At 50.2% G+C, this 13,476-nt stretch overlaps 7 protein-coding genes; 4 read left to right on the top strand and 3 right to left on the bottom strand.

The window, feature by feature from the left end:
* Positions 1–9: 9 nt before the first annotated feature.
* FFUJ_13800 (related to dihydrodipicolinate synthase) lies at positions 10–1,034 on the top strand (the record flags this gene model as incomplete). XM_023581599.1 has 2 exons in its annotated part: positions 10–160; positions 208–1,034. 2 exons carry the CDS (start codon positions 10–12, stop codon positions 1,032–1,034), a joined length of 978 nt encoding a protein of 325 aa, XP_023434274.1.
* Positions 1,035–1,921: 887 nt separating this feature from the next.
* FFUJ_13801 (related to quinate transport protein) lies at positions 1,922–3,892 on the top strand (the record flags this gene model as incomplete). XM_023581598.1 has 9 exons in its annotated part: positions 1,922–2,022; positions 2,070–2,227; positions 2,277–2,381; positions 2,428–2,787; positions 2,837–3,025; positions 3,073–3,159; positions 3,208–3,430; positions 3,480–3,581; positions 3,631–3,892. 9 exons carry the CDS (start codon positions 1,922–1,924, stop codon positions 3,890–3,892), a joined length of 1,587 nt encoding a protein of 528 aa, XP_023434273.1.
* Positions 3,893–3,929: 37 nt separating this feature from the next.
* On the bottom strand, positions 3,930–5,123 carry FFUJ_13802 (uncharacterized protein; the record flags this gene model as incomplete). XM_023581597.1 has 2 exons in its annotated part: positions 3,930–4,777; positions 4,826–5,123. 2 exons carry the CDS (start codon positions 5,121–5,123, stop codon positions 3,930–3,932), a joined length of 1,146 nt encoding a protein of 381 aa, XP_023434272.1.
* Positions 5,124–6,109: 986 nt separating this feature from the next.
* Positions 6,110–6,685, top strand: FFUJ_13803 (uncharacterized protein; the record flags this gene model as incomplete). Its single annotated transcript, XM_023581596.1, has 1 exon — positions 6,110–6,685. One exon carries the CDS (start codon positions 6,110–6,112, stop codon positions 6,683–6,685), a length of 576 nt encoding a protein of 191 aa, XP_023434271.1.
* A 95-nt stretch (positions 6,686–6,780) lies between these two features.
* Positions 6,781–8,479, bottom strand: FFUJ_13804 (related to HXT2-Hexose facilitator of moderately low affinity for glucose; the record flags this gene model as incomplete). XM_023581594.1 has 4 exons in its annotated part: positions 6,781–7,131; positions 7,184–7,933; positions 8,004–8,305; positions 8,362–8,479. The coding sequence occupies 4 exons, from the start codon at positions 8,477–8,479 to the stop codon at positions 6,781–6,783; spliced, it is 1,521 nt and encodes a 506-aa protein (XP_023434270.1).
* Positions 8,480–9,502: 1,023 nt separating this feature from the next.
* On the top strand, positions 9,503–11,110 carry FFUJ_13805 (related to raffinose invertase; the record flags this gene model as incomplete). The annotated part of the gene is made up of 1 exon (XM_023581593.1): positions 9,503–11,110. One exon carries the CDS (start codon positions 9,503–9,505, stop codon positions 11,108–11,110), a length of 1,608 nt encoding a protein of 535 aa, XP_023434269.1.
* A 48-nt stretch (positions 11,111–11,158) lies between these two features.
* FFUJ_13806 (DAL81-transcriptional activator-like protein) lies at positions 11,159–13,384 on the bottom strand (the record flags this gene model as incomplete). The annotated part of the gene is made up of 1 exon (XM_023581592.1): positions 11,159–13,384. The coding sequence occupies one exon, from the start codon at positions 13,382–13,384 to the stop codon at positions 11,159–11,161; it is 2,226 nt and encodes a 741-aa protein (XP_023434268.1).
* Between the last annotated feature and the right edge of the window lie 92 nt (positions 13,385–13,476).

Below are 13,476 nucleotides of genomic sequence, written 5' to 3'. Positions count from 1 at the left end.
TTATTCACAATGGGTTCAATCGCGACAACGAGCAAGCCATTCCCTGGCGGAATTCACGTTCCCTCTCTGACTTGGTTTGCCAATAATGCCAACCAAGAGATCGACTGGGACGTTCAGAAGAAGCACATCGAGTTCTTAATAAGCTCTGGTCTTGACGGAAGTATGTTCAGACGAATGAATCACATGAATCAAATTAACAAACTGCAGTCGTTATTGCTGGAACGAACGGAGAGGCCGTCACACTCTCAGCCGCCGAAAAGTCACAGCTCATCCGAACCACTCGAGAGATCGCAGTCTCCCTTGGCCGTCCCGATATCACAATCACACTGGGCACCTCATCACAAACCACACGAGATGCCATTAACGAGACAAAGCTCGCTAAGGAAGCTGGCGCCGACTTTGTCCTTGTTCTCACTCCCAGCTACTTCCACTTTGCCATGACACAAGATGCCATCGTGGCTTTCTTCGAAGAGCTCGCCGAGGCGAGCCCTGTTCCCGTCGTCATCTACAACTTCCCTGGTGTTGTCGCTGGCCTTGACGTCAACTCAGAGATGCTCGAGCGTCTGGGCCAGCACCCCAACATTGTTGGCGTGAAGTTGACATGTGGTGGCATCGCAAAGGTTGCTCGCATAGCAGCTCAGTTTAAGCCCGAGGAGTTCTTTGCTCTTGCTGGACAGAGCGACTGGCTCGTTCCCGCTCTCTCTGTCGGAGGCACAGGCACCATCACCGGTGTCGCGAACTTGTATCCCAAGACCTGTCTGCAGATCTACGATCTGTATAAGGCTGGTAAGACAAAGGAGGCTGAGGCTGCACAGCTTGAGTTGGCAAAGATGGAATGGGGATTTGCCAAGGGCGGTATCAACGGTACCAAGTGGGTTGTTGCTAAGCTCCGAGGATATCCTCTCGAGAGCTGCCACTGCAGACGACCTTATCCTAAGTATAGTGATGAGAGTAAGCAAGAGTGGATTCACAAGGTTGTTGAGCCTCTGTCGGCTGTTGAGAAGGGCCTTGGCAAGAGGGCAGAGAATATCTAGAGGGTGTTTTGGAGATGATACAATGCAATTTGACGTAAAGGGCATATGAAAGAAAGAATTCAAGAATATTCAAGTACATTTTCATACCAAATTTCAATAGTAAACCATCAGATGGTATACTCTACTACCTAGCCTTATGGACCCCACAACAATACAAACAGCAAACACTATCATGGCAATTGCGAGTCTTGGTGTCATTGAGACTTCATACTTCGCGAATTCGACTATCTCATACACACGTGATGCTCTTTGACTCTCATTTTCTTCTGTCTATTCTCATTACCGGATCTTGTTCCGGATCAAAGGGTCGGGAATGTTAGTCTGGTATTCATCATGAACATTCCGCTATGAACCGAGCTGCGAGCCGGTTGTCAACCATCAGACCATAGTCAATTCAGCTAAGAACCATTCTCTGACTGATAATGAATCTATTCCGGCATTAGTTTTCGCTCAAACATGGAACAAGGTCATACGATGCCTTGGAAAATTCGGTACATCCTTCGCCTAAATTACCAATCTTGTTAGCCAAGTATCCCCGCATGACCAAGGGACCAATCGCCTCTCGCCATCGCATCGGCTCGCGTGTCGGATGCTTCTCCAAACAAAACCTCAACTGACTCATGATGAACTACCACAACCCCTGTCACTTCTTTATTCCTCATGCGAAACGAGTTGGAATGACCTCACCCTCGCCTTCTCCACACCCATCCCCGGATTATTATTCTGCTTTCCCCACGCCCCCCGGATTGACGATGGGATAAGCTATATATCCGAAGGGGCCTTCCTGCGGGGGATAAAGGATTTACATGCACATTACCTTTCATTGCGACTTGACTTGACTTGACTCTACAGACAAAGTAAATTTGAGAAGCTCAAGATTAGACAATATGGGTGGCTTTCGCGCTGTGGAAGATAGGCCTACGCCAAAGGAGGTGTACAATTGGCGATTGTACACTGAGGCTGCCGTTATTGCTACGGGATCATTGCTGTAAGTTTACTCACTGAAACGAGAAGTTTGAGTATTGACAATTATAGGTTCGGTTATGACTCTGCTTTTATCGGCACTACCATTGCTCGCGATAGCTTCAAACGTGACTTCAACATCAAGCCTGAGGACTCGGCTGATATCTCGAGTAACATCACTGCTACCTTCCAAGCTGGTGCTTTCTTCGGTGCCATCATTTGCTTTTTGAGTATGTTTTTCATCTCCTGGACCACGGGCAATTGCTGACAGATTTGAAGTTACTGAGAAGATTGGTCGCAAGTGGGCTCTCCAGGCCAACGTTGTCGTGTTCCTCATCGGTGCTATTCTCATGACTGCTGCTACTCACCAATTGTCTTATATCTGTAAGCCACTCTTCAACCCATCTCAGTCTCTGTCTAACATCTCCAGACGCCGGCCGCGCTCTCACCGGTATCGCATGCGGTGCCATCACCGCCACAGTCCCCAGCTACATCGCCGAGCTCTCCATCGTCTCCATCCGCGGTATTCTTACCGGTCTCTTCGAAGTCACATACCAAACCGGTTCTCTGATCGGCTTCTGGATCAATTATGGCATCAACCAGAACATGAACCCTTCCTCCGCTGCAGCATGGCGAGTCCCCATGGCTGTGCAGATCGCCCCCGCTGCTATCCTCTTCATTGGTGGCTTCTTCCTTCATGAGAGTCCGTTGTGGTTGATGCGCAAGAATCGTGAGGAGGATGCTACCAAGGCGCTTGAGAGTCTGAGACAGATTCCTCGTGATCACAAGTGTAAGTTTTATTCGCCTAGGGGAAGAGCTTGGTGCTAATTGTGGAATAGATCTTCAGGAGGATCTTGATATGATCCGAAAGCGTCTTGTGGATGAAGCCTTCGTTGCTAGCAGGTTTGGTACCGGACCCTGGGCTCTTTTCCGAGGTGCTGTATCTGAACTTACCCGCAAGGGAATGCGAAACCGTGTTCTGCTTGTTTTCTGCTCTTTTGCTCTGCAGAACATGTCTGGTGCTGCTGGTAAGTTGACCAACACATTTCTACATAACACTGCTGACGATTAATAGCTATCAACTATTACTCACCCACCCTTTTCGGTTCTCTTGGTATTAGCGATGTTGCCCTCTACACTGGTATCTATGGTCTTGTCAAGGGTATGTTCAACTTCTTCCGGTGCTAAGCCCTTACTGACTCTTGTGTAGCTGTCGCATCTATCATCTTCTATGGTGCTCTCATTGACATGTGGGGACGACGTAACCCTACCATCATCTCATCTGCCATGTGCTCTGTCTGTCTCTGGATCGTAGGAGCTTATGTCAAAATTGGACACCCCGCTACTATCATTGCTGAGGGCAAGGAGCTTTCTCCTTCGACTGCCGCTGGTGGTAAGGCTGCTACCGCTATGATCATGATTTACTCTGTCTTGTAAGTTCTCCCACTGAATGTGATGAATACAGCATTCTGAATTTTATAGCTGGTCCTTTGGTCTCAACGGTATCCCCTGGATTGTCTCAGCTGAGATCTTCCCCGGTGCTCTCCGAACCTTGACTGGTACATACGCAGCCTGTGTTCAATGGTAAGTCACTTTCACACTCCTCCTAAAGATCAATAACTAACAATTACAGGCTCACCCAATTCGCCATCACCAAGGCTCTTCCCTACATCTTCAAGTCCTTCGGCTACGGAACGTGGTTCTTCTTCGCATGCTGGATGATCACCGCCACCATCTGGGCCTTCTTCTTCCTCCCCGAGACAAAGGGAAAGACCCTCGAAGAGATGGATGTTATGTTTGGCTACGTTCACGATCGCGCTCCAAGTGAACAGGACGATATGGTCAAGGCTGGTGCGAGATCCTCTGTGACCGAGCACAAGGAAGAAAATGTTTAAATAGGGGTGACCCAGGTATATACACTCTACTCGAAATCTAAACCAGAGGGATATCTCCCCCGTTGGCAATAAATCCACAAGGGCCGTTACTAATCGTCGTTCCCCTCCTGACATCTGGTGAAGTGATGAATGATGAATTGAAGTTGCTGTTGGGATTGCAGGAGTTTGCAATTACCAATTCGCAGCCGCCGGGGAAGTTGGACCAGATGCAGTTTCGGGTTTGATGGCATGCTACGCAGCATTCATATGCATTCCGTGCTGGAATTCCCACTTGGATCTGATTCTGTGAACCGCCGTAGTTGATGTTCCAGATGAAATGTCCTCCGTTGGCTGAATTGATGAGATTATTCGCTTGACATGCAGCATACGTCGTTGCAGTAGCTAGAGTGGTGGTCGCAAAGAATGTCGTATTCCGATCGATAGGCCTCGTGGTCCAAGTCCAAGTCGAGGTAGTCGTCGCAGTAATGACATTCTCCACGGTCGTCATCACAGTTGTACGCTCAGTCCTCGTACTAGTAACGGTAGTAGTAACTGTCGTAGTGACAGTGAACACACTTACGCTCTGGGTCACAGTTATAGTAGGGAACGGCGGACGACATCCAGCCGGTGTAACAGTTTGGGTGGTCAGCGTGAAGATGGTAGTGTTGCAGACAACATCTCGGATATCTGGCCAGCATCTCTTTTCCAGGTCCGGTTTAGCAGTCGGTACTAACTTGTCACCGCCACGTTTGTCGCGGCGTCTAGGAACGTAGCCTGGTTCGGAGGCGATGGGGACGAAGCCTGATGTAGCAGGAATAGTTGAGGTGCGTCGAATGGTGGCTGTCAATGTCATGGTGCTTGTTAACGTGACAGTATTAGTGGCTTCTTCTGTGTCGGTGGTGGTAGCTACACGTTGTCAGAATCATAGTCCTCTTGAGGGGGCTTTTGGCTCACCATTGATCGTGACAGTGGACGTCGCGGTGACACGCAGAGTAGAGACCACAGTTGAGTTGACAGTCCGAGTTAAAGATACGGCTGAGGTGGTACCGAAAACAGAGACTGTCTCTGTAGGACAGATGGTTACGGTGCGGTTCAGCGTTAATTGAATGGTGTTCGATATCGTAGTGGGAGGTGTAGGAGAAGCTGTAGGGAAGGGGCCGCATCCTCGCTGAGTCACACATGTTCCTGTAGTGAATACATTTTGGGCAATTGCCACACCGATCAGGGTGTGAATTAGTAGTAAGAGGTGCATCGTGATATCTTGTTATGTTTAGGCTGGCATGTTTGGGTTTCCAAGAGACAAGGAGAAAGGGGGCGATCTAAGAACGTTATAAGGAGAGTCCCTCCAACATTGATCTCCCCTCAATTCACAGTTTGTATTCCATGTCTTCGAGTCATACAGAGAAGTGATGATGCATGAGTGCTCACGATGGCGCCTTGATTTGCAACATGAAGCATGAGGCTTCAGTGATAAGGTCAATCGCTGTACAAGTAATCTTGTGCGCCTACTTTAGGTACAGGCTTGTTTAGTTTTCAGAATCTCATTTTCTGGCCAGTTTTATAAGTTTTCAAAAAGGTTAAGCATAAAATGTGATAGAGTTGTCGGATTGAAAGAAAATACATCCGTCTTACAGTTGAAGTCGCAGCCGCAATGTGGAGCGCCACTCTCTACAAACAAGCCATATAGACCTCGAAAGGTGCTCCCATTGAATTACCAACTGCTTTTGAACTATTTACACTTCACGGCATGAAAGGCTATCCACGCAGAGAAATAGCAGCGTGCATAGTCCATAGCTACGTGGCCAAGAGGAATGATGCATCTCAAGCACTGCCAGCAGTGATGGACAATGAATCTATCACAGCGTCAAAAGCACGAAAAAAGCCTTCCTTTGTTATGGCGGCGTTTCCGTACCTATTTTGGGTATCTTCAACCTCAGCACCGGTAAACCGTTGGTACCCCTGCCAAGAGAACAAAGAACAAAGAACAAAGAAGCGACTCATTGCTGAAACGGGCATCTGAACGCTTACAATTGAAGCTGTTAGTTGGGCGTTTGTTTCATGTTCCAGAAACAGTCTAAAGAAAGAAACTGTGGCGTTATTAAAGGTATGAGGATTGCAGAACATATAAGCAGAATCACTCATATATAGATGTATAAAAATCACCTCTACAATCTTGTTCAAGAAGCAAGCACTAAAAGAAATACTGAAATTCAATCGCAATATTATTTCTCAGGCCCAATGTCTCGCGATATGGAACGGGTCACGTACAACTATACCTCAGTTCCGCAATACCAACATCAGCACTCTCAACGAACAATGCAGACTGTAACCCCAACTTCGTTAACTCAACAAGCATCCTACGCTCCCTCATACACTGATAGGCCTTCAAATCCTATCACAGCATCCAATTATAAAGGACGAACTCAATATAACACACTTTCACCGTCGCCATACTCAACTATGGGGCGACAAGAAACATGGATGGGAAGCGTGGGCTTCACGGATCGCTTCACTAGAGACAGCATGGGTTATGGACGAGCAACACCAGACACAACCGTGGCTTATGAGCCTGAACCTTTGGAACCTCTTTTTGGCATGGCGCAGCCTTTGCCGCGACTGCCGAGTCCCGATATTCAGCAACCCACAGCACGCTCAAGACATAGACGTGGAGATAAGACATGGTCCCGCAAGCAATCACATTCAGGATACATTGAAGTGCCAAGGAGGGTTGTTCACAATGGGAAGGAGACTGTAGTCACGAAAACGATATATTACAATCGAAGCTACGGAGGGTATTGGCACAGTCGACCATAAGACAGCACAGAAACCCTTTCGAGAAGTTGTATTCATGACCAGCATATAGACATAAGCGGGTATAGATCTCATAGACACATAATTCATAACTCATCTCAGCAATTCGCTGTCTTTTCGTGTCCCTGTACCTCAACGAGGTTGACCTCATGACCTCTCTGGGCTTCAACGAACGGCTGCTTCTTCCAATGCCGTGCAGGGATACCATCCCGGAAGAAGCCGTTTATCTCCTCCATACTGCGGCCCGTAACTTCGCCGACGCAGAAGTATACGTAGGACAGCGTGACGAAGCATAGACCTGTGTACACGAAGCCTGTCTTGGGACCGAGATTGGCAGAGTAGTAGAGGTATGGTAGGGTGAAGACTGTAGCCCAGACCGTGACCCAGAAAGAAGCGACGGCGACGGCGTAGATTTTGTTTCGGTTTCTTCCAACAGCCATTTCAGAAGCCTAAGTAGAATGTATTAGAAGGAGAGCACTGGTGACAGGGTGAAACACTTACAATAGTCCAGCCAAGAGGACCCCAAGCAAAGTTGAATGCTACAATCTCAATAATCACAAAACTGATAATCACCTTCCCAACAGTTTGGCTCGGAGTTCCTCCTGGGATACCCAAGCACCCAACGACAAAGATAGACACAGTCATGATCCCCGTGGTGATGAGCAAGAGAGGTCGTCGCGGAATCTTGTTAGCCAGCAACACCGCCGCGAGGACGACAAAGACTTGAATGATGAACACGATAAGGGTCATAAGAAATGGATCTTTGAGTCCAATTGCTTTGGAGAAGATGGTGCCGAAGTAGTAGAACCATTGGATGCCGTTGATCTGCTGGGCGATCAGGGCGCCGGCGCTGTAGATCACCTTGCGACGTTCAATTGGATCTGTGATTAGTTGAATCCATGCGCTTTCAATTTCACTAGAACTTTCCTTTTCGAGATCTTCTTCGATATTCTGCATCACGGGTTTGGCGTCGTAGTGCTTGTCTTCATGGTGAAGTAAGCGGAGAGATCGCATCGCTTTGTCATGATGCCCACGGCGGAGCAACCAGCGCGGCGATTCCGGAAGCCATGTAATCCCAAGAAATAGAATCAATGGGAAGATGAGTTGAAATCCAATCGGAAATCGATAAGCAAAACTCGTGTCGTTGTGGATCACACTCCTGTTGATGCCAGCAGCGATGATCTGTGAGACAGACAAAACGAGCTGCCAGCACATGAGAAGGGGGCTTCTCAGAGACTCCGGCGCTATTTCCTACAAGTAGGCGAGCGATCAATAACTAAGGCCAATCGTACATGATCAATCGGAGAATTTAAAAACTTACTCCCATGTACAAAGGCGAAGTTACGGAAAAGGTTCCCACCCCAAACCCGGATACGGCTCTACCGGCGGTGATAAGAGCACGGCTCGAAGTCGTCGATAGCTGCATTACAACACCAACTACCACGGCAACGGAGCCGGTGAAGAGCGAGCCCTTTCGGCCGAATAGATCGTTCAACGGTGCTGCTAACAACGATCCCACTAACTCGCCCACATTGATCATGCTCGTCATGACAGCTAGGTTCTGGGGCGAGATGTGGAATTCGCCATCGTCACCCCGCGTTCCAAAGTCGCGAACAAAGACATCTTGACAGTCAGCTCAGCTATACGAGGAATACTTTCTACAACTGAAAGAGACATACCGAGAGTCGAAACTCCGGTAAAGTATACGCCCTCGTAGCCGTACAGACAAGCTCCGAGGGCAGCGAAGCCGCAGCACAGCCAGACGTAGGGATACTTGACGACGAAGCTTTTCGGCATGTTCCTTCTTTCTCCGCGGGACGGATGGCCGCGCGTTAAGTCGAGTTTACAGGGCTGAAGGGGAGGGGGTAGCGAGGGAGGGAGGTTTGACCACTTCGGTTCTCTTCAGCGGTAACGGCTTCTGGGTCTAGCTCTGTTTTGGAATAAGATATGGTATGGGGAAGAAATTATCGGTGATACCGTGCAAGTGGATACGATGATATTAAAACAGTCGATGGACGGGAGTTCAAGTTAACGTTACAGTTGTGACAAGGCTCAGGATACAGGGCCAAGCCTCAGCGTGAGGAGTAGTATCACGAGTTGCTTGCTCACTCATTCACTCACGCACTCGATCACTCAGTAACTTCCCATCTCTCAAGCCCCCCTTTTCTCTACTCCAAGAGGCCCATTGCTTCTGGAACCTTGCTCCGAGCTCGCTTAGAAGAAGCTCCCCCCAAGGCCCAAGGCTCTCCGACGATTGGGCTCAGATAGAAACCCAAGCTAACCCATCAAAAGTTAGGATCATCGAAATAAAGTTTCACCCGAGTCATGAGGCTTTACCTGTTGAGGAAGCGCCGCGCCATCTTGATGCCGGGGCTTTTCTCAAAAGGGACCATTCGGGAAACGTGGGTGCGAAAAAAACAGGAGCACGGTTGCATTCTGTGATTATCATTCTTTTTTTAAACCAAGAGGTTCATTCCAGTTCACTCTTTGTTCTTCCCACTTCCCACTCTTTCCTTGCGAGGAAGACGCCTTGACCATCAGATCCGTCGATGGAGTCTTGAAGGGTGAAAGCTTCGACCATTCGGCTGCTGTAGTGTAGGTAGGTAGAGCTATCACTCCCTAACCCAAGGCAAGGCAAGGTACCATTGGATTGAGAACGCCAAGAAAGGTTGTCTCCGAAATGGATATAATTAGACGTTGCTTCACTTTATTTCGTTCGCAGTCAACTAACAGACAGCTCCAACCTGGATAATCATCACTACCACTACCACTACCACTACCACCAAATACTCTACAGCACTCGCTCTCAACACCACGACTATGCGATCAATACTCCCTGTCCCAACTCCACCTCCCGAATCATGTCCCTACTCTCGCGAATCACACTACCAAGCTTCCGCCGATGTCATTCCTCTGCTCATTGACGATACATACCACGTCTTCCATCTCAACACCCCGCCAGCCACAAAGCACCACCCAGAGCGTCTAAGAGCAACATGGTCCCGGCTCCGATCAACAAATCTTATCGAATGGGAGCGTGATCCAGAACCTGTCTTGTCGCCTGGTGAATCCACCTCTGATCCAGATGCCGATGGTGCTTGGACGGGATGTGCAGTGCTTGATCTAGATCAGCACATGAACATCTTTTACACGGGGTATAACCTGTCGCAAAATGGTCGTCAGACGATACTGCGTGCCAAAGCAAAAGATCTCCATGGTACGAGGTTTGAGAAAGATGCAACGCCAGTCACAATTCATCCCGAAGGACTCGATAAGTATGAGGACATTGACTTTCGAGATCCCTTTGTCTTTTATAACCGTGCCGAAGGTCGATATTGGATGCTTGTAGCTACTCGACTAGCCAATGGCCCGTATTGGAGTCGCGGATGCATCGCGTTGTTAACATCGCCGGATCTCGAAGCCTGGACCGTTGCGCCTGAACCTCTATACGCCCCCAACGACGTCTTCTGCCCCGAATGTCCAGAGATCTTCACACTGCCCAACGGAAAGTGGTATCTTGTGTACTCGCGCTTCCACGCCCCGAATGCAGGAACAGTATATCGCATCGCTGACACGCCATACGGGCCATTCCGCGTGCCAAGAGACGGATCTCATGGCCGGCTCGACGGTCGCCGTTGGTACGCAGCCAAGTCCTGCCCTAAAGCGGGAGATCCCGACAAGAGGATCAGCTTTGGCTGGATTGGAGACTACGCCGACGATGAGAAGAAGTGGCTTTGGGGAGGTGATCTTGGTGTCACTAGAGTTATGTGGGCAGACACAAACGCTTGTCTGCGCATTGATGCCTCTCAAGAATTCAGGAGTTACATATGGCGATGCTCCAAGCCTGTTTCGCCGAGCAATGCTGCTCCAAGCTTATATCTCTGCTCCCTCGGCACAACAGCGACTCATTTCCCTGAGCTGGGTTCTGCGGAGTGGAAGAAGGATCTCATGGTAGACTTCAAGGTCGCAGCTTGTGATGCGCATACTTTTGGCGTCATGCTCCAGACCGACAGCTCAGGTAAAGGCCATCGTCTCCAGTTTAACCCTCAGGGAAACGGCTTCTTCTCCGTCGCCCTCATCACCGACTTTCCACCCCTCGACGACTTCTGGGCAGACCAGTATCGCATTTATATCCCCCGACCTGTCGACGGTCCCGAGTTAGTACGACACGATAACGTCAGTCTCGTCGATGGAGTCTTCCTCTTTTTGAGGGGTCAGCTCGTCGAGGTCTTCTGCGGAGGCCGAGCGCTGAGTTTCCGACTACCTATACCGCCCAACTGGGCCAGCGGCGAGCGAGACGGTGTGCGCAGATTGGGATGGTTTGTGGAAGATGGTATGGTTGATTTAGTTGATATTAATATGCGGCATTCGAGGAGCTACAAGGACAACTCAGTTGAGTCTGACAATGGCCTCGAAGATGCCGACTGATTTCTTCTATTTACCTTTCCGCCGCATTCCTTCTCATTCGCGGCCCCTTCACCCAAGATCTCTCTGCGGCATCATAGGATTTGGCTGAATGACCAAACCGCTGAGGAGATCATAAGGCCCCGACGCGCCCGCATAAGGCCCCGACGCGCCCGCAGCGAGATCCCAGTCGCCAAAATCAGTATATTCATAAACATCAGCACCATAATTGCCCATCATCGGGCTAACTTTATCATTAAGCGGCTCGTTCAGATTAACCGCGAGCGAATGCTCCAGCCCGCGCAATATAGCCCCTTTCAGTCGATTAACGGCATATTGCATCGGTTGATGGCTTTTGCTCATCATGCGAAGGTTCCAGAGATACGAGTTCAAGGTTTCCTGCCAGAAATGTCGCTCCTGCGATGATAACGAAGTGACGAGAAGTAATGTGGTGAAGGAGCCGAGGAGCGAGAAGAGGTAGGGTGACGTGAAGTACCAGAACGCCTCGAGATGATCAGGTCGCAAGCTTATGACAAAAGATATGGCGCTCTGGGCTGTCTGAAGCGCAATCTGTCGAATGCTGGAGAGGACTCGATCATCCGAGCATCGCGGTGGGAGTGCTGTAGAGCGTATTAAGCGGCGCAGCAGGGTCATTACCACGCCGTAGTAGGAGAAGTGCAGGTATCCGTGGAAGCACAGCTTGCGCTGGTAAATAACGTTCATCTGCAGTGTCGGCGGAATGCTATGGTACCAATTCGTCAACATCTCGAAGAGCGGCCGGGCTTTTTCCCACAGAATAACAGTATCTTGCTCACGACAGGTCCGCGCTGTGTAGAAGCTGGAGTAGACAACGGATAGAATCTGCGTCAACCGCACCATCTGTATAAACTGCGTCATGCCAGTCGCAGCGATAGATCGCCGGTCATCGTCAGAGCCAGACACAGAAACAGAACTAGAAACCGATCCAGAAGCGGACGCCGAAGCTGCGTGGCCTTCGCTGTCGAAATCAGAAAAATCGCCCGGTGTAAGATCGCCCACTGTCCAGTCATCGTCGTGAATATGCACAGGACGTCCGTAAGCCAATGCGGTCCAGCGATCCTGCATGAATAGCGCCCAGCTGAGCCGCTTGCGAACATTTCTCTCCCATTGCGGAATAGTCCAGTTGCTCGCATCAAGGTGAAGCCCAAGACATTGGCCGATCGCAAGCGCCTGGCAGGTGAGTCCCCATTGGAACGTGTGGTCCGGGTTGAGGGGGTCCTCGGGCTGGCACTGCAGCAGGAGGAGGGCGGCCTGGATGGAACTGAGCTTTGGGCGGTGATAAGATGCTGGTATGGCAGACCGTAGCATCCTGCGGAGGAGGGCGGCGTCAGGGGGGTTTCTGATGGAGAGCTCAGGGTCGTAGGTCCACCAGCGAATGGCGGACAGGTAGATGGCTCCGAGGAGGGCGGCGGGAATGCGTCGGTATGACTGGCTGTAGGCAAGGGTAAAGGGGTCCTTGGAGAGGATGGGATAGCATGGTTGTACGTGTCTCCAGAAGAGCTCAACAAGACTTGGGCCGTGAGGACGAACACAGCTCTCGATAGCGTCAACTTGAGAAAATGTCGGATCGCCTTCAACTGCTTTTTCGTCACGAGCCATATGAAATGTCAAGGGATACTCCTGACCGTCATCTCTCTCCAGCACGCGTCGAATAGCATGCGTGTCGAGACTAAACTCGTGAGTCTGAGGATCGTAGGGTCGATGTCGCATTAGTATAGGCTCCATATCGCTCCCAAGACCATAAAGCTCTGCAAACCGCGTAGACGAGCATCCCATAGTGCGGTCCAGGGGACCAAGCTCAGGGACCATGACAGAGGGCGGAGCGAGAGGAATGCCGCTATCAGCAGAAGCTCTGGTCTCAGCAGGAGATAAAAATGCCTGGACCGAGGGGACAGAGTGAACAGACTGGACAGACTGGACATCGTCTCGCGACGTTTTCCGGCTCTGGCTCATGCTCCGCGCTGACGTCTGGCTCTGGTCCTCATGGCCGACATCGTCCTGTTGTTGCAGGGAGATTGTTGTATTTGAGTTTGGGCCGGAAATACCACTACTGCCACTACCGCTGGCGACCTGGCGCTCCGGAGGATCATGCTGAAAAGTACACGGCGTGGCTCTCAGCTGGCAGTGGACGCAGTTATCGTCGCCGTCCTTTGTAACGCAGCGAGTCTTGCGCTTCCGACAGGCGTCACAGGGACGAAGACTGCGACGCTGTCGCTTGCGGGCGTTGTTCTGATAGTCCTGGGGTGTGATGATTTCCATTTGTCGAGGACGAAGGGTGAAGTTCTGCCATGTCCTGGTTGGAGAAGACGAAGAAGCTAAGAAGTAAAGGTGAGGTGAAGTGAAGTGAAGTG

Source organism: Fusarium fujikuroi, chromosome FFUJ_chr08 (assembly GCF_900079805.1).
Source record: "Fusarium fujikuroi IMI 58289 draft genome, chromosome FFUJ_chr08".
Lineage (NCBI taxonomy): Eukaryota > Fungi > Ascomycota > Sordariomycetes > Hypocreales > Nectriaceae > Fusarium > Fusarium fujikuroi.
Note: the sequence above shows the minus strand (reverse complement) of the source record. Positions and strands in the feature narration are given on the sequence as shown.